General features: G+C 45.2%; 1 protein-coding gene across 4 annotated transcripts in view; it reads left to right on the top strand.

Moving 5' to 3' along the window:
- The window catches only part of LOC132397071 (RNA-binding protein FXR1-like), a 190,519-nt gene that overhangs the window by 168,402 nt on the left and 1,388 nt on the right, over nucleotides 1–20,729 (top strand). For 3 of the 4 annotated variants that reach the window (XM_059975330.1, XM_059975328.1, XM_059975331.1), the window contains 5 exons: nucleotides 3,697–3,877; nucleotides 5,878–6,093; nucleotides 11,400–11,600; nucleotides 15,133–15,231; nucleotides 19,293–19,402. In XM_059975330.1, the coding sequence (XP_059831313.1) occupies nucleotides 3,697–3,877; nucleotides 5,878–6,093; nucleotides 11,400–11,600; nucleotides 15,133–15,231; nucleotides 19,293–19,402 (807 nt within the window). The remainder of the gene's footprint in view (nucleotides 1–3,696; nucleotides 3,878–5,877; nucleotides 6,094–11,399; nucleotides 11,601–15,132; nucleotides 15,232–19,292; nucleotides 19,403–20,729) is intronic. The other variant, XM_059975329.1, reaches the window with a different exon arrangement.

Here is a 20,729-nt window from a genome sequence, read left to right as displayed (position 1 = left end):
TGTTCTGGTGAACTATAAGACTGTTTAGTCTTGGAACACAACTCCAAGGGACAGACAGATTTCAACACTGCAGCAGTGAGATTGCACAGTGTGGATTATACACACTCAAGAGAATCCAGCTTGTACAAGAGGTTAGCAATGTCTCTTGATGTATTGGTGGGCAGAGGTCACAAGGTACAGCTGTCCACTCCACATGCATGTCTTTTGTGACATTTGTTAATTTAACTATTGGCACTTACTTACGCTGGGAATGGACTTTTCCGAGCTCATCACTTGTCTAAATTTGTCCTGATGTCGTGACCCTTGGCTGTGCTCCCAGTGGTGGTGAAGTGTCTTGTTCTGGCCAAGCTCTGAGAGGAGAGCACGCTGCTTTGTGCAGCCCCTCAGGAAGTCACATCTTCACTGTGACAACACTGAACTGCAGGCATGCAGCCTTCTGCCAGTCCCTGTGAGGCTGAGGTATTTTAAGCATTCAGCTGCTCCTGTAGTTCAGTGTTCACTGACAGCTTGGTCTCACTCGCCCTACATGGTGACTTGAGCCAGTTGCTCGCACCTGTAAATTCTGGGATTATGCTTTGTCAGCAAACTTTGCTTGGACTTTAACCTAGTGCAATGCCCTGTGGCTTTGTCTGTACTTCACATCGTAGGTCCTAATCATCTATCAATGCTACAGCCCTCTTCACAAAATCCATTGTGCTGAAGTGTCATCACAATGTTTAGCAGTGTACAATCTTGCTGTGCACAAGAAAGTGGGGGTGGCACAGTAGGATAATGCATTGCATAATACTTTATAGTGCCGGCAATCTGAGGATCAGGTTCAATTCCCACATCTACCTGTGAGAAGTTTGTACACTGTGACCCTCGGGTTTTCCTCCATGTGCTCTGGTATCCTCCTAAGGGTTGGGGTTAGTGAGTTGTGGGCATACTGTGTTGGTGCTGGAAGCACGGCAACATTTGTGGGCTGCCCCTGTACATTGTAGATTACTTCACTGGATGTACACATGACAAATAAAACTAATCTTTAAAATAGGAGCTGGAGGAGGCCACTCAGCCTGCTCAAGCCTGCTCCACCATTCAGTATGGTCATGGTTGATCCCAATTGCCTTCAGTTCCCCAATCCTCCAAGGAGTCGCCTACCTCCACCATTATACTTTTAGTTATCCAGTCTCTCCAACCTCTGGGACAGGGGTTCACCACCATACTAAACAAAATATGTGAGATTTTACTCAGCACAAGCCATATGTTAATGCCTCCAATAAATATTGTGTAACAATACACAAAAGTACATAGAGAAACAGGAGGTTAGCAGGTTAGGCAGCTGAAGGGAAGAAATAGTCGATGTTTCAGTTTGAGACGCTTACTGAAGGTGTTCAAGTTTAATTGTCATTTAACCGTATGCATATATGACTAAATGAAGCAGTTCCACTCAGGCCAAGGTGGAAAAAAACACAGTATATATAGTCACACACAGCACATAGTTATGATAGCATGTACAGTTACAAAATAATATCAGCACCAATCCCTGAGTGACATGGCCTGAAGAGTGGGTACATGGGATATGTCCTACAGCCGTGTTTCTGCAAGAAGCAGCACACAGCAGTTCCTCATCTCGTGTTGTCAGCCACAGATGAGCGCGATCCAGGGAGCAAACACTGGAGAGCAGTATCGGTGGAAGAGCTGGCCTGCAGAGGTTAGTCCCTCAACCTAGCATGGATTCCAGTATGCCCACTGCACCTCTGCTCTCGCCCACACCGCCTCTGGTACCACCTCCCCTGGGTGGCTGTAGCAGGCGACGCAGTAGCATGGGGGTCTGGACCATGCAACATTGAGGTGATGCAGCTCCCCCTCTGGTGTTCTCATCAATGAACCAACTGTACTTGCAATATTTTATATTGCCAGAGTCCAACAGGGTCATACATTTGCACCATTTGTTGGGCCCAGAGAGGCTGCTGCGACCAAGCACGCCACCATCTTGCTAGAATACCAGAATTTTGTTTCCTTGGATGGGTAAATGCTATACAAGGATTGCCAGGATCCAGTGTAATAGCCTGAGAGTGAAGGGAATTCAACCAGGTTGTAACTGAGTCACACACAAACTGTAACTGGAAAATATAAAAGTTATTCACACAGCAAACCACCAGGAGAGAGAGTCCAAGAGAATCTCACTCTCCTGGCAATGTTTTATACCTCATCCTCAATGATAACAATAAATTATTAACTGTAGCTTCAATTGCTATGCTCACCTACATTGACAATTGGAATAAAGTCAGCGAAATTGACAGATTTACATGGCAGCACATCCCAACTAGCAGAACTGCTTTGAATATTCAATATTAGTGTCTATTCCAAACCCCAGATACCCAATATATAGCTCCCTGTTACAGTGTTGAAGGATGGCTTCATGGATGTACAATCAACCAGAAGGTTAAGGGACTAAACAGATCTTTCTTGATATGTGCCTTCAATGGCAGGAATGCACCTTTAACAAACAACTCCACCATGGACAGTCCCAAACCTGACCACCAAAAGAGGAGGGGTTGGGTATGGGGCTAGTATAGTAAAAATCCAGAGCCTACAGAAATGCCAATAGAAGCTCAAAAGACCTCGTTGTTGTGAGAGGAAGGAAGATGATGGGCTACACCTCGAGACAACATGAAAAACTAGTCCAGGGCAGAATACTCTGGTGAGCTACTATCAGCGACCAGTGTCCCAGTAGGAGTGCTGAAGCTGCTGAAGAACGATATACCATACAGTGCAAAAGTTTCAGGCACATAGCTAGGGTGCCCACAACCTTTGCATATTTGTTCACACGTAGTGAAGAGTGAGTTTGTAAATCTAGCAGGAGCCATTGTTGGGAATAGTGAGGCGGAGCACCACAGGAGGGATATGGGACAGGTGGCAAAGGAGGTGTGTGGGGGGCTGGGGGCTCAGATGCAGACACACCCAGCCCTGAGACATCAGCCAAGGTCATTTGATTCCAAATAATTGATATATTGATCATTACAGAATGTCTCTTTAGTGCTTCTTACTCCCTCCCCTCTCACTTCGCCCTTTCCGAACCATGATTCTCCTCTCCCTGCCCCCAGGTATATGGAGGAAGTTAGGTGGAGGGTTTAAGGGTCAGCACAACATTGTGGGCTGAATGGCCTGTACTGTTCTGTATTGTTATTTGTTCCTATTCAGTCCATAGTAGGGACCCATATCAGAATCAGGTTTATCATTACTCACGCATATTTTTACAGTAGCAGTATAATGTAATGCATAAATTACTATAGTACTGTGAAAAATCTTAGTGCCCCCCCCCACCCCCCAGCTTTATATATGTGCCTCAGACTTTTGCCTCGCCTATTGTCTTCCGTTATGTAGTTTCAATGGGAGTGATTCAGAATGTCCCACACCCTTTCATCAGCCACAACAGGTTTTATTCCTTGGTTGGATCCAATGCTGCCCTCGTTTTCTTTATGGGGACCCAAACGGGCTGACTTCAGAAAGGACTGGTGTTACTTTAGTCACTCTAGGGTTCTGAGGTCAAAGGCTTTGTTTTTTTTTATATCTGATAGGTGAAGGTGGCAGGAGGGCAATGTGTGAGTTCTTTGCTGCCCTGTGGTACTTTATAGCTTGAACTTAGGAAAAGAGGGAAAATGATGAAACAGTGTGGTAGAAGTAATCGCCTGCTCTCTTCCTTCCCCAAACCAGGAGGTGGAGCAGTTGCGTTTGGAGAGACTGCAGATCGACGAGCAGCTCCGTCAGATCGGTGTGGGGTACCGGCCACTATCCAGCCGTGCCGACAAGGAGCGTGGATATGCCACAGATGACAGCACTGCTTCCTCCATGCATAGCTCACGCTCTTACAGTGGCCGGGGGAGAGGCCGGCGAGGTTTGTGTCCTCCAGCTTGCTGCTGTTTATCATTCCAAACATTAACTGTCAAATTGAATAGATTAATGCAGGTATTCATTATTCGCTACTTGTGAATTCAAAGTTCAAAGTAAATATATTATCAAAAGTACATGTATGTCACCATATACAACCCTCAAATGCATTTTCTTGTAGGTATACTCAATAACCACAATAGAATTAATGAAAAACCACACCAACTGGGTGTACAACCAGTGTGCAAAAGATGACAAACTGTACAAATACAAAAGAAAGATAATTAATAAGCAATAAATATCAAGGGGAAGAGATGAAGAATCCTGGAAAGTGAGTCCATAGGTATGGGAACAGTTCAACGATAGGGCAAGTGAAGTTGAGTGAGGTTCAACAGCCTGATGGTTTGGGGGTAAGAACTGTTCCTGAACTTGGTGGTGTGAGTCCTTGAGGCTCCTGTACCACCTTCCGGATGGCAGCAGCCAGAAGAGAGGATGTCCTCTGTGGTGGGGGCCCCTGATGCTGGCTGCTCCTTTCCTGTGACAATGCTCCGTGTAGATGTGATCAATGATGAGAGCTGTACCCATCATAGACTGGGCCACACCACACCTGGCGATAGTGCAGCCGGTTAATTTACTCTTCACCACACGGAGAGTAGGAGAGTTAGAGACACGCTGCTTTCTTTGTCATTGCACTTGCGTTCTGGGCCAGATACAGGTCTTCCTGAAATTATGACACCGAGAAAATTAAAGTTGCTGACTCTCCCCACCTTTGATTCCCCCCATTGAGGACTGGCTCAAGGACCTCTGGTTTCCTCCTCCTGAAGTCAATAATCAGCTCCTTTGACCTGCTGACATTGAGTAAGAGGTGGTTGTTGTGGCATCACTCAGCCAGATTCTTAATCACCCTTCTATATGCTGATTTGACCCCAGCTTTGATTTGGCCTACAACAGTGCTGTCGTCGGCAAACTTAGTCATCAGTGCAAAGCAAGTAGAGCAGGGGACTAAACAGACGGACTTGTCGTGCACCTGTGCTGATGGAGACTGTGGCAAAGATGTTGCCAATCCAGACTGACTGGGGTCTATGGGGACTCAAGCATCCAATCGCACAAAAAGGTATTGAAGCCAAGGTCGAAAAGCTTATTGATTAGTTTTGAGTTTCCTTGCTGTGCCATTTGTGGTTCTGCAGTCAGATTCTGGTTTTATTCCCTCATCATCTCCAATACCCTAGTACTGAACACAACACCCAGTTATAACAAAGGTTCAGTATTGTCATTTAAAATAAAATTGGATAGGTATATGGACAGGAAAGGAATGGAGGGTTATGGGCTGAGTGCGGGCCAGTGGGACTAGGTGAGTGTAAGCGTCGGTACGGACTAGAAGGGCCAAGATGGACTGTTTCCGTGCTGTAATTGTTATATGGTTACAGAGCTGCAGTATTAGCTTGCAGCTCTTGAACTCAAGTTTCCTGCCTAATGAAGAATACACCTACTTAACAGCCCAATCGATTTGCACAACAGCTTGATGTGGCTGAATGCATTTCACTCAAAGAAGCTGCACTGGTATGTGGATCTGGCTTACACACTCAAAACCCCTTGAAAGTTGAACTTGGGCTGTGAGTGCCACCTACTGAGTCACACTGGAAGGGGAAGGCAAGGTGTAATCTGAATTCTACTGCTCGGATGAAAAATAAAATATTCCACAGACAGCCTGAGTACCTATAACTTCTCTTAGACTAACTCCAATCATGCCCACAACTTGCTAGCCCTAGCCTGTACATCTTTGGAATGTGGGAGGAGACGAGCACGTGGAGGGAACCCACATAGTCACGGGGAAAGCATACAAAGTCTTTACAAATAGTGGCAAGAATTGAACCCTGATCACTGGTGTCCTTGACCCACCAGGCATAGAGATGACAGATATGGTATAAATATCCCAGTTCAAGACTTGCTGTAATTGCCATCACAACAGGGCATTATTCCCTAATGTTGGTGCTTTCCTTGCTCCAGACAACAACTCCGACTTCTCCAATGCTTCCGAAACGGAATCAGAGCGTCGGGATGAGACAAGTGATTGGTCACTTGGCCAGGTGGAGGAAGACCGGGAACGCCGGCAGGGCTCAGATACCAACCGCAGGAGGCTAACTGGAGGCCGTGGACGAGGGGGTGCCCCAAACCCGAGGGGTCGCGGTGCAGGGCGAGGGGGCACTTCTTCAATCAGTGCAGGTAATTTCATTGTAACCCTCTTTATAAGGAAAAGCAGTGGTTCTGGATTCCAACTCAAACACTTGTCAGGTAGCATTTTTTTTTACTGTGAAGTGTGGTTTTATTGAAATGTACAAGATTTTTGCAAAGACATCTTGGCATGTATCCAGTTGCCATGTAGGAAGCTAATGCACGCTCAACTTCCCACAAGCAACTACGGCAGCCAGTTGGAATTCTGAAATAGTGGATTCTGGTTAATTGAAACACATTGATACCAATGCATTTTGGCTGCCCCAATTAGCCAAAGTTTCATGGAAATAGTTAAAAAGGTACAAAGAAGAACAAACTGCAGTTTAACTGCCGAGAAGCAAATTATATATTTAAATAAAATACAGAATGAATTGAAACACTACTTATACTACTACAGTACTATAAAATTGTTTTAGTTCCTTAGAGATATTCACAGAGAAATTTATCTATTGCACAGTACTGTGTTCTTTTGATTAAATGAAGAAGATCAGTGCAGGCACCTAGTGCAAATAATGCTGTGCCTTCATACAGTACTTTCAGCAATTGCATTCTCAATTTTCATTGTGGCATTCAAAATGATTGTTGATACCTTCAAATTCTTTGTAGCTCCTAACTTGTTGAAGTAGGGAAATCATTTCATTTTCATTGCTAGCCATTTCTGGCATCTCGAAGACTGAATGCTGTTTTGCAGTGAGCAAACAGTTCTGAATTGTCTTGCTGTTTATTTCTTGGCAGCCATCAGTGACAAAAATCACTGCTACTTAACCACAAGCACACAACAGATGCTATTTAAAAACTGTTCACTATAAGCATGGTGAAGTGTGCACGACTGACACCAGGTGGAAACTGTACAGCATCAGCTTCCTATCTCAATTAAGTGGCATCATATCCCAAAGAAACGGGTGCCCGAATAATTGAATTAACAATGACCCACTGTATGTATGAAATGTTGGAAGCAGGCAACATCTCAGAATCATCTTTAATACACTAACATGAGATTTATTATTTAGCAACAGCATTTCAGTGCAATACATAATACTATGAATTACAATTAAAACATTAAACTAGTGCAAAAAAAAAGCAAAGCTAGGTTGATTCATTGCCTGTTTATAAATCTGATGATGGAAGGGAAGAAGCTACATGAGCCTCTCTTTAGGCTCCTGTATCTCCTCTCTGAGAAGAGAGCAAGTCCAAGGTGACTGGGGTCCTTAATAATGGATGGCACCTTTTTGTGGGATCACATTTTGAAGATGTCTTTGTTGCTGGCAGACCTCTGCAGAGAAAACATTAGTTTTAAGCTGATGACCTTCAGAGCTTCTAGTTTAATGCTAGTCACTCTTCCAGAGCACAAGGGATCTCTATTGTTCATCCCAATTTGGCAAAAGAATAAACCAGGGAAGGTAGTGCACCTGTAGCTGACAAGGGAAATTAGGGATAGTATCGTCCAAAGAAGAAACATATAAATTAGCAAAAAAAAGCAGCACACCTGAGGACTGGGAGAAATTCAGAGACCAGCAGAGGAGGACAAAGGGCTTAATTAGGAAAGAGAAAAAAAATTATGAGAGAAAGCTGGCAGGGAACATAAAAACTGACTGTAAAAGCTTTTATAGATACGTGAAAAGAAAAAGATTGGTCAAGACAAATGTAGGTCCTTTACAGTCAGAAACAGGTGAATTGATTATAGGGAACAAAGACATGGCAGACCAATTGAATAACTACTTTGGTTCTGTCTTCACTAAGGAGGACATAAATAATCTTCCGGAAATAGTAAGTGACCGAGGGTCTAGTGAGATGGAGGAACTGAGGGAAATGCATGTTAGTAGGGAAGTGGTGTTAGGTAAATTGAGGGGATTAAAGGCAGATAAATCCCCAGAGCCAGATGGTCTGCATCCCAGAGTGCTTAAGGAAGTAGCCCAAGAAATAGTGGATGCACTAGTGATAATTTTTCAAAACTCCTTAGATTCTGGATTAGTTCCTGAGGATGGGAGAGTGGCTAATGTAACCCCATTTTTTAAAAAAGGAGGGAGATAGAAACCGGGGAATTATAGACTGGTTTGTCTGACGTCAGTGGTGGGGAAAATGCTAGAGTCGGTTATCAAAGATGTGATAACAGCACATTTGGAAAGAGGTGAAATCATCGGGACAAAGTCAGCATGGATTTGTGAAAGGAGAATCATGTCTGACGAATTTTATAGAATTTTTTGAAGATGTAACTGGCAGAGTGGATAGGGGAGAGCCAGTGGATGTGGTATATTTAGATTTTCAAAAGGTTTTTGACAAGGTCCCATACAGGAGATTAGTGTGCAAACTTAAAGCACACGGTATTGGGGGTATGGTATTGATGTGGATAGAGAATTGGCAGACAGGAAGCAAAGAGTGGGAGTAAACTGGACCTTTTCAGAATGACAGGCAGTGACTAGTGGGGTTCTGCAAGGCTCAGTGCTGGAACCCCAGTTGTTTACAATATATATTAATGATTTAGACGAGGGAATTAAATGCAGCATCTCCAAGTTTGCGGATGACACGAAGCTGGGCAGCAGTGTTAGCTGTGAGGAGGATGCTAAGAGGATCCAGGGTGACTTGGATAGGTTAGGTGAGTGGGCAAATTCATGGCAGATGCAATTTAATGTGGATAAATGTGAGGTTATCCACTTTGGTTGCAAGAACAGGGAAACAGATTATTATCTGAACTCCCAGATAGTTGGCCTAAGTAGCGCCTGACGAATAGGGCGTGAGGTTTACTGTGTGGGGAGGAGATGTCATTGTTTGTGCTTGGGTTACGGTGTGTTGGCAGGAAAGGTGGCGAGTTATTTAGTAGTCATGAGGACATGACTTTTATTTGGTGGGGGGAGAGTGCAAAGGGGGTTTCTTCTTTTTTTCTTTGTTGCTGTGTATGTAATCAAAAGGGCTTCTTTTGTTAAAAGCGGGAATGTTTCTTTGTTGCGAGAGAGTGCTGGGAGAATTGTATTCCTTTGTAAACCAAATGGGGATTAATGTTCGTTCTTCTGAGTATGTAAGCTTTTGTTGACGGGCTTTTGGGGAGATCGGCGCAAGGGGGTCGAGAGAGAGGACGCAATGCTGTAAGCGGTGCGAGGATCGGACCCCAAGCGGGGGTCCAAGGCCGGGAGGTACTCCGAGGAGGGGGGCATGAAGCTAGATGTGCTTGGTTGACCACTCGGAGGGTCCTGAGCTGCGAGTCGAGGAGTTCAGAGGGGATCGAATGGTGGCCAGAAGACTTCAGAAATTGAGCTCCAACGGTTGTGCATGAAGTGGTTTGGACTTTGATAAGTTTGGCGCCTTTTCTTTATTTTTTCTCTTCATATATACTGTATCATTATTAATCACTTAGTTATAGTAACCTTTATAAATTGTACTCATTTAATCGCATATGGTGTACTGTCTGTTTTTGGGCGAGGCGGGGACATCACACAGCATCCACACCAGCTGATTACCCAGTTTGGCGGGGCCGAAGGCTGCTCCCCCTAGACGAGAATAAGCTGAGCGAGCCTGAGGCGACCCAGGGGGTTACACATGCGAGTGCCCATGGCTACCCCTTTTGTTTGAAGGAAGTGGGAGGAGCCAAAGGAGAAATTATTGAGTGAGGACAAGTTCTGCAAGGCGGAGGAGACTGGTGATGGAGGGGAACTGGTTAGGTCTGGTGTTCAGAAAATAACAGAGAGCTTTGAGGCCTTCCTGGTGGGGGAATGGAGGTGTATAGGCAATGGATATCCATAGTTAAAATAAGATGCTGGGAGCCAGGGAACCTGAAATCATTGAAAAGATCCAGAGCATGTGAGGTGTCACGAGTGTAGTGAAGGAGGGGCTGAACTAGGGGGCAATAAGACAGAGTCCAGGTAAACTGATATGAGATGAGTGGGGCTGCTGAGACAATGGGTCTACTTGGACAAGTGGATTTGTGGATCTTGGGTAGGAGGTAGAAATGGGAGGTGTGGAATGCAATAACTGAGGTTGGTGGCAGTAGATGGGACATCCCCAGGGTCAATAAGGTTCGTGATGGTGTGGGAGATGATGGCCTGGTGTTCCTTAGTGGGTCCTGTGAGAGGAGCTGTCTGAGAGTTGGTGCTGTGTGTCGCCAAGGCAGAGGTTAGTATGCCAGTCTATTACAGTACCTCCCTTATCAGCAGGTTTGATGATAGGATTAGTGCAGAGGGAATAAAGAGCAGAGCGTTCAGAAGGAGTGAGTTTGGAATAAGAGAGAGAAGTGTTAAAGTTTAGACTGTTAATGTCCCATCAGCAGTTAGCAATGAAAAGGTGCAGAGCAAGCAGAAGACCAGGGCAAGGTATCCAGGAAGATGAGAGAAGGGGTCATTGGTGCGGGGTGGGGAATCCTTGCCAAAGAAATAGGCTTGGAGACAAAGGCAGCAGAAGAGCTCAACGTCGTGGTGGGTACAGAATTCACTGAGATGTGGGCACTGGGGGACAAAGGTGAGGCCCTTACCTTTACAAGGATTTTCCCGGGACTTGAGGACCTGAGCTAGAGGGAAAGGTTGAATAGATTAGGACTTTATTCTGTGGAGTGTAGGGAAACAAAATTGTGAGGGATACAGATAATATTAAGGCAAGCAGGCTTTCCATTGAGGTAAGGTGAGACAAGAACGAGAGGTCATAGATTAAGGGTGAAAGATGAAATATTTAAGGGGGGTCATTTTCACTCAGAAGGCGGTGCAAGTGTGATCCAAGCTGAGTGGAAATGGTGGATCTAGTTCGAATGCAACATTTAAGACAAGTTTGGATAAGTACATGGATGGGAAGGGTATGGAGGACTATGGTCCAGGTGCAGTTTGATGGAACTATGCGGAATAAGTTTGGCATGGACAAGATGGGCCAAAAGGCCTGTCTCTGTACTGTAGTTCTCTACACTCACATATCCAACAGTTTGTTAAACACCACTATTGCATATGCTTCCACCACCATTGCTCAACAGCCCAATCCAGGCACCCACTACTCTTTTCAAAATAGAAACTTGCACCACAATCTGCTTTTAAATGTTCCCTTTCTCATGTCATCTAGAATTTAACATTTCTACCCTGTCTGTGCCTCAAATTTATGCTTGTGTCATGTCTCCCCTCATATTGCAGTGCTCAGTATACTGCTTTCAGTCAGAGTAGTGACCATTTGTGGCTTGATGCTGGCACGCTGTGGAGCTGATAATTTGGTCTGTACTAGACTTCACATCCCAAATCAGGTTGTGCTGCTTAATGTAATAACCTGATCAATGTCCCCCTGTACCCCGAGTACTTTTCTTGTTGGTAATTAGTTGTCTGATTACATTGCAGTGCTGAAAGACCCAGACAGCAACCCCTACAGCCTGCTGGAGAACGCAGAAACGGATCAAACGGGGGACACGGACGCCAGCGACTCCCATGCTAACACCAGCCGGCGCCGGCGGTCCCGCCGACGGCGCACTGATGACGATGCCACGATGATGGACGGGGTTTTAGAGTCTGACAGTGCATCCATCAATGAGAATGGTTTGGGTAGGTGACCATAAGATGGGCAGTTAGGCTATTTGGCCCATCGAGTCCGCTCAGTTCAATCATGGTTGAGCCTTTTTCCCCTCCTCAGCCCCACTCCCCAGCCTTCTTCCCGTAACCTTTGATACCATGTCCAATCAAGAACCTATCAAGCTCTGCCTTAAATACACCCTATGACCTGTCCTCTACAGCTGAATGTGGTAATAAACTCCACAAATTCACCACCTTCTGGCTAAAGAAATTTCTCCACATCTGTTTTAAATGGACACTCCTCGATCCTGAGGCTGTACCATCTTGTCCTAGACTCCCCACCTTTCCACATCTCCTGATGGACAATGTAGAGTTGACTGCGTGAGTGGTGGGGGGAACTTAGTGAGAATCCTACATCATTTGAGGTCAAAGTTGAGTTTATTATCTTATTATTATTTGATTTTTTTTTCTTTCTATATTATGTATTACATTGAACTGCTGCTGCTAAGTTAATAAATTTCAAGACACATGCCAGAGATGATAAACCTGATTCTGAACACAGGCACAATGGAAAAACTTATTTGCAGCAGCATCACAGCCTTCATAGCTCCTGATTCATTTATCAAAATGTACATCAAATGCATCATTTGTGTAAAATGTATACGTTTTTTAAACCGGAGAAAACAATTAGAACAAAAAATTGCATTTTAGTGCTAAGTGGTCATATTCAACTGAATAGTTGAAGGGAAAATAGCTGTTCCTGAGCCTGGTGTGGTAGGACTTCAGTTACTTCTTGCCTAATGGTAGCTGTGAGAACGTGGCCCGGATGCTAGGGATCTTTAGACAATGCCTTCTTGAAACAGCACCTCAGCATGAGAAGGATGCTAAAAATCCTTATTTCTACCCCTGGACGATCTTCAGAAAATGTACATTGAAAATTCAAGAAGCATTGTCCATTTTCACAAGAGTTTTATTGCATTAATGAAAAGTTTCCTTCTTTACGGGGGATGTTGAGGGCATTATTTTAGCAGTATAAGTTATTTGCATCTCAGATTCAGATTCAGTTTATTGTCATTTAGAAACCACAAATGCAATGCAGTTGAAAAATGAGACAACGTTCCTCCAGGATAATATCACAAAAGCATATGACAAAACAGACTACACTAGAAAAATCCACATAACGTTTGGCAATCCCCAATCCAGAGTCCGGAGAGGCTGCTGCATATTAATATCGCGCTACCATCTTAACGCTTTCCCCGGAAAGGAGCTCCAAATCCATCAAACAAGACCAAAAACTAAAGCTACAAGACCTGCACAAAACCATATAGTTACAACAGTGCAAACAATAGCATAATTGATCAAAAACAGACTATGGGCACAGTAAAAATAGTCCAAAGATGTTAAAGAACTATAAGTTCAAAAGAAATCACCACACAGTTTCCACAAGTCCCCAGGGTCCCGAGAGACTCGCCATCCCACACCAGCAGCAGAAGGACGTACCCCTGCTATGGACTTCCACGGCGCCGCCCAACTCGGTCTCGCAGACGCAGCACACAACGAAAGCTCCGTCGAAACCAGCCTCGCAGATGCAGCACACACTGAAAGCAACCTGACCACAGCGGACTCTGAGTCCGTCGAACCTCCAAGCCGACAACCATCCCCTGCAGCACAGCTTCTCTGAGCACCATCCTCTGCCGAGCATATTAAGACAGGCCCCGCCAACAGCCATCAGCAACGCGACCCCGAGGACTGGAGGCCTATTCGTCCCAGCAGAGTCCCAGACCTCACAACAGCAGCAGCAGCAACAAAGAAGGTCTTCCGGGAGATCTCCCGATGTTCCTCCATGCTCCCACATCTGTTTTCAATCGATTATGATTGTGCACGGCACTCCACTTCACATATAACAGATAATCAGCTCCGGAGTGGCCGCTGCAAGCTGCGTCGCGCCGCCATCTTCTTTCAAAGTAACATGATCTCCACCCTCTGGTGTATCCACCTGTACATGGATGTAGAGACCAAAACTGTCGTATACTCCAACTGTGCTAAGCAATTTACAATAATAATTGAAATTCTGCTTATTTCTGTAAATGCAAGGCAGCACAGCATTTACCATGAAGTGAGGCTTCAATTCCTGCTGCACTCTCTAAGGAGTTTTGCTGACATGACAAATTAAGCTAATCTATTGATGATTTTACTATTCCTCTTCCCGCCCTGTCTCTTGCAAAAATGCTATCCCCTTCTCACAATTCCTCCGTCTCTGCCGCATCTGCTCTCAGGATGAGGCTTTTCAATCCAGGATGAAGGAGATGTCTTCCTTTTTTAAACAAAGGGGCTTCCCTTCTTCCACCATCAACTCTGTTCTCAAATGCATCTCTCCCATTTCCCGCACATCTGTCCGCCACCCCACTTGGGATAGGGTTTCCCTTGTCCTCACCTACCACCTCACCAGCCTCCAGGTCCAACGTATAATTTTCCATAACTTCCGCCATCTCCAACGGGATCCCACTACCAAGCACATATTTCCCTCCCCCCCCCCCCCTTCTGCTTTCCGCAGGAATCACTCTGTACGCGACTCCCTTGTCCACTCGTTCCCCCCCCCATTCCTTCCCACCGATCTCCCTTCTGGCACTTATCCTTGTAAGCAGAACAACTGATACACCTGCCCTTACACTTCCTCCCTCACCACCATTCAGGGCCCTAGACAGTCCTTCCAGGTGAGGCAACGCTTCAGCTGTGAGTCGGCTGGTGTGGTATACTGCATCCGGTGCTCCTGGTGTCTTTTATATATTGGTGAGACCCGACGCAGACTGGGAAACTGTTTCACTGAACACCTACGCTCGGTCCACCAGAGAAAGCAGTATCTCCCAGTGGCCACACATTTTAATTCCACATCCCATTCCCATTCTGATATGTCTATCCATGGCCTCCTCTACTGTCAAGATAAAGCCACACTCAGTTTGGAGGAACAACACCTTATGTACCGGCTGGGTAGCCTCCAACCTGATGGCATGAACATTGACTTCTCTAACTTCCGTTAATGCCCTTCCCCTTCTTACCTCATCCCTGATATATTTAGTTGTTTTTTTTCTCTCTCTCTGCCCATCACTCTGCCTGTTCTCCATCTCCCTCTGGTGCTCCCCCTTCCCCTTTCTTTCTCCTGAGGCCTTCTGTCCCTTCTCCAGCTCTGTATCACTTTTGCCAATCACCTTTCCAGCTCTTAGCTTCATCCCACCCCCTCCGGTCTTCTCCTATCATTTTGCATTTCCCCCTCCCCCCACTACCTTCATATCTCTTAGTATCTTTCTCTTCAGCTAGTCCTGACGAAGGGTCTCGGCCCAAAACGTCGACAGTGTTTCACCTTGTAGATGCTGCCTGGCCTGCTCTGTTCCACCAGCATTTTGTGTGCATTGTTTGAATTTCCAGCATCTGCAGATTTCCTTGTGTTTGCTATTGATGATTTATCAGTTTTCAGCTGTTTAGTACCCCCCCCCCCCCCCCATATAATAGGTTTCCTGTGATGGAGTAAATCCAGAGTGAAGACATTGCTTTCTTTTCCTTCCGCAAGATGAGACTGAGGGGAGACCCCCGCGACGTAACAGAAGCCGGCGACGTCGCAACCGTGGTAGCAGAGTGGACAGTTCACTGAGCCGAGACCGGCAACCAGGTGAGGTGTCTGATGGCAGAATTGTGGTGGGGTGTGAAGGGGCAGGATGTATCAGGAGACCTGTGATACATGCAGTCGCTCCCATCAGCTACAGTGCTGGAGCTACACACAATCTTCATACCACTGGGCAATCCTCCACAACAGTATAGAACAGGCCCTTCAGCCCACAATGCTGGCAACATTTTAACCTACTCCAATCCAACCCTTTCCTCCCACATAGCCCTCCATTTTTCTTTCATTCAAGAGTCTCTTAAAGGTCCTTCATGTATCTGCCCTTAGCAGCATGTTCCACACACTCACCACTGCACTTACCTCTGACATCTCTCCCCACATCTCACCCCCCCCCCCAATACTTTCCTCCAGTCACCTTAAAATTGTGCCCCTTCACATTAGCCATTCCTGCTTTGGGAACAAAGCACTGGCTGCCTGAATTTCTCCAGTTCTTTTCATCAAGGTCATGTTGATTTGGCTCCGCTGACCCCTCAAGCAGCATTTCCGATCATCCAGCTGTCCCACCTCTCCCCTCCATTTCCTCTGCCAGACACCACAGGTTCACATTTATCACCTACAGTGAAGTGTATCATTTGCTTTAACACCTAAGGATGTGCTGGGGCAATACGTAAGTGTCACCACACATTACAATGATGACATAGCATGCCCACAGAACAAGGCCAGCAAAAATAAACAAGCATCAAGTGTAAGAAATTCAGATTGTACATTGTAAACATTCTCTGATTTTATATTGAACAAAAGATGAACAGCAAATCGAGCCCCTTTCCCACCCGTCGACTCTCACATGCAAGCCTTCAACCCCAGGACATGCTACCTATAAGCCATAGAACATTACAGCACAGAAACAGGCCTTTTGGCCCTACTTGGTTGTGCCAAACCATTTTTTTTGCCTAGTCCCACTGACCTGCACCTGGGCCATATCCCTCCAAACCCCTCTCATCCATATACCTGTTCAAGTTTTTCTTAAATGTCAAAAGTGAACCTACATTCACCACTTCATCTGGCAGCTTATTCCACACTCCCACCACTCTGCGTGAAGAAGCCCACCCTAATGTTCCCTTTAAACTTTTCCCCCTTCACCCTTAACATGACCTCTGGTCTTTTTCTCTTCTAGCCTCAGTGGAAAAAGCCTGCTTGCATTCACTTTTATCTATACCCATCATAATTTTATATACCTCTATCAAATCACCCCTCATTCTCTTACACTCCAAGGAATAAAGTCCTAAGTTCTACTGCACTCCTCAGTGTCCTACCATTTACCTTGTATGTTCTACCTTGGTTTGACTTTCCGAAGTGCAATACCTCACACTTGTCCACGTTAAACTCCATTTGCCATTTTTCTGCCCATTCCTCCAACTGGTCCAAATCCCTCTGCAAGCTTTGAAAACCTTCCTCACTGTCCACTACACCTCCAATCTTTGTATCATCAGCAGATTTGCTGATCCAATTTGCCACATTATCATCCAGATCATTGATATAGATGACGAATAACAATGGACCCAGCAATGATCTCTGTGGCACACCACTAGTCACAGGTCTCCACTCAGAGTAGCAATCCTCCACTACCACTCTCTGGCTTCTTCCATTGAGCCAATGTCTAATCCAATTTACTACCTCTCCATGCTCCAATCTTCAGCCCCAGACATCAGGCCTCTGACCTCTGAGCAAGTTGTGTACAGATAATCAGATGCCTAGACAGGGTGAACATAGTTTTCTATAGGAGGGAGGTAGTCTAAGACCAGAGGGCACAGCCTCAAAATACAAGGACAGCCCTTCAGAGTAGAGATGAGGGACTTCTTTTAGTAGAACAGACAGACAGACATACTTTATTGATCCCGAGGGAAATTGGGTTTCGTTACAGTCGCACCAACCAAGAATAGTGTAGAAATATAGCAATATAAAACTATAAATAATTAAATAGTAATAGGCAAATTATGCCAAGTGGAAATAAGTCCAGGACCAGCCTATTGGCTCAGGGTGTCTGACAGTCCGAGGGAGGGGTTGTAAAGTTTGATGGCCACAGGCAGGAATGACTTCCTATGACGCTCAGTGTTGCATCTTGGTGGAATGAGTCTCTGGCTGAATGTACTCCTGTGCCTAACCAGTACATTATGGAGTGGATGGGAGACATTGTCCAAGATGGCATGCAACTTGGACAGCATCCTCTTTTCAGACACCACCGTCAGAGAGTCCAGTTCCACCCCCACAAGAACACTGGCCTTACGAGTGAGTTTGTTAATTCTGTTGGTGTCTGCTACCCTCAGCCTGCTGCCCCAGCACACAACAGCAAACATGATAGTACTGGCCACCACAGACTCATAGAACATCCTCAGCATCGTCCAGCAGATGTTAAAGGGCCTCAGTCCCCTCAGAAAGTAGAGAATGTAGAAGCAGAGGAAGTAGACAATGTGAATCTGTGGAATTCACTGCCACAGGTGGCTGTGGAGAATAAAAGTGACTGGGTAAATTGGAAGTTGTCAGGTTCTGGATTAGTAAGGGTGTCAAAGGTTACGGGAAGAAGGCAGGGAAAAGGGGTTAAGAGGTATAATTTATTGTAAACGCTTACGCGATTGGCTGGTATATGTCTAGGGGAAAATTCGTCCACCCGCCAAACCGTGTCTCCTGTATACGTGGATGCTGTGAAATGCACACTGATACAAACTCACAGACACAATATCGATGCACACATTTACAGAATACACTTTATAAATCTTACTAGAACTAAGTGTTTAATAGCGATACAATATATATGAAAGGAAAGAAAAGATGCCAGAACTGATCAGGGTTCAGTCAATTAGTGCACAATTGTTGGAGCTCAACCATCAAAGTCTTCGATTCACTATTCAATCTTCTCTGACCTCCATGACCCGCTGTCCGGGACCAACCTTGGTGGTCAACCAGAGTGCATCCAGCACCGTCCGCCTTCCTCACAATCTCCTCTCCAACTCCCCAAAAGCTTGCGCAACAACAACTCACAGACCCACAAGACAGAATAACATCTATCCCAATTGTTTAACAAATGAATACAATTCTCGTTATCAGTAATTATAACCCAAACAAGCTGGGAGAGAAAGCACTCTCTCACCAGTTACCATAACAAAGAAGCATTCTTACTTTTAACATAACAAAGAAGCCATTTTGATTAACATACACAGTAACATAAAGAAGAAACCCCTTACATTATCAACCAAGATGGAATGGCGGATCAGACGATGGGCTGAATGGCATAATTCTGCTCCTATGTTTTATGGTCTTATTCTGTAGATGCTGAAAATCTAGAGCAACAGACACAAAATGCTGGAGGAACTCAGCAGGTCAGGTAGCTCCTATGGAGGGGAATAAGCAGTCAATGTTTTGGGCCAAGACCCTTCATCAGGGCTGGAAAGGAAGGGAGCAGAAACCAGGATATGGCGGTGGGCGGGGGTGGGGGGAGTTCAAGCTGGCAGGTGAATGGTGAGACCAGGTTTAGTGGGGGGTGAATTAAGAAGCTGGGATGGAATAGGTGGAAGAGGTAAAGAGCTGAAAGAAAAGGAATCTGATGGGGGAGGAGAGTGGTCCATAGGAGGTTCAAAGTCACCATATACTACCTGGAGATTAATTTTCTTGCATTCATAGTAGAACAAAGAAAAACAATAGAATCAATGAAAAACTACACACAAACCAATACTGACAAACAACCAATATGCAAAAGAAGACAAATTGTTCAAATACAAACAAAACAAATGATGATAATAATAAGAGAATCACAGGGAGGTGATGGGCAGGTAAGGAAAAGAGAAGGGGTGAAAGGGGAACCATAATGGGGACTGAAAAAGGAGGAGAACTGACCACAAGTTGGTGAAATTGGTGTTCACACCATCAAGTTGGAATACGAGGTACTATGCCTCCCACCTGTGTGTGGCCTCATTGGCAAACATGTCATAATGGGAAACAGAAGTCAAATTAGAATGGGTGGCCCCTGACAAAAGCTCCATTCCTGTCCTGCTCAGAGTCTGTGCCAGCAGTGGGCATTGACTGCACCCCAGTCCTTGACGTGTTTGTTACCTCAGTTACAGTGGCCGATTACATTTCCCGTGCTGAGTCTCAAAGCCGACAACGCATCTCACAGAAGGAACGATCAGAGAAAACTCCCCAGCCAGAGTCATTGGAGAAACAACTGGTAAGGAAAAGGTGGTAAAGAGGGTGTATGGCACACCTTCATTGGTCAGGGCACTAAGCAGCAGAGTCAGAAAAAATAAAATTTCAGTTAGGCTGCATTTGGAGTGTTGTGTACAGTTCAGTTCAGCACATTACAGCAAGGATGTGGAGGCTTCAGAGGGAAGAGGTTCTACCTGAATTAGAGGGTGTGTGCTGTAAAGAGAGGTTAGGCAAACTTGAGTTATTTTTTCTGGTGTGTCATAGGCTGAAGGGAGATGTGACAGAAGTTTATAAAAGTGACTAAGGTAGATGGCCTTGTTTGCAGGGTAGAACTGTCAGCTACTAAAGGGCATCGTTTTCAGGTGAGTGGGGAAAAGTTTAAGGAAGATGTAAGTGGTAATTTTTGTGTTGTAGTGATAGGTGAATGGAAGGCTTCTGGGGTAGTGATGGAAGCAGACATGATAGTGGTGTTTAAGAAGCTGTCAGATGATTGCATGACTATGCATTTTTATGTACCAAGCAGTGGTCAGTGTTAACATGAGCTAAGATAGCAGAGCTTGTAGAGCCTTGATGTTAACTGGAAACTACCTCCACTGGTGGACGGAGCTGGACAGCATCCAAACTTGCCTCCTATAACATGCAACCAAGACAGGGTGGAAAGGGTGGTGTCTGGCACAGTTACCTTCATCTGTTGGGTCAATGAGTACAGGAGTTGGACTATCAGGTTGCAACAATGCAAGACTCCAGTGAGCTACTTTGATCACCTTGCTAAAGGAAGGTTCCTTAGTGGATTGCACAGGAGGAGGTGATAGTAATTGGCACGTATCCTGCCTGGAGTTTGGAGACCATTGTGTTCCACAGAGATCTCTTCTGTGACCTCTGCTCTTTGTGATTTTTATAAATGACTTGAATGAGGAAGTAGAAGGGTGAGTTAGTAAGTTTGCAGATGACATGAAGGTTGATGGTGTTGTGGATAGTGTAGAAAGTTATCATATGTTACATGGGACATTGTCAGTATTCAGAGTTCTGTTGAGAATTTGGAAATGGAGTTCAACCCAGAAAAGTGTGAAGTGATTCACTTTGGAAGGTTGAGCTTGCAGACAGAATACAAGATTAATGGCAAGGTTGTTGGCAGTGTGGAGGAACAGAAAGATCTGGGATCAACAACCATAGATCCCTCAAAGTTGCTGCACAAGTTGACAAGGTGTTTAAGACAGTGTATGGTATGTTGGCCTTCATTAGTTGGAGATTGAGTTCAAGAACTATGAGGTAATGTTGAAGCTCTATAAAACGCTGTTTAGACCATACTTCAGTTCAGTTCTGGCTGCCTCATAATAGGAGAGATGTGG

Source organism: Hypanus sabinus, chromosome 7 (assembly GCF_030144855.1).
Source record: "Hypanus sabinus isolate sHypSab1 chromosome 7, sHypSab1.hap1, whole genome shotgun sequence".
Lineage (NCBI taxonomy): Eukaryota > Metazoa > Chordata > Chondrichthyes > Myliobatiformes > Dasyatidae > Hypanus > Hypanus sabinus.
Note: the sequence above shows the minus strand (reverse complement) of the source record. Positions and strands in the feature narration are given on the sequence as shown.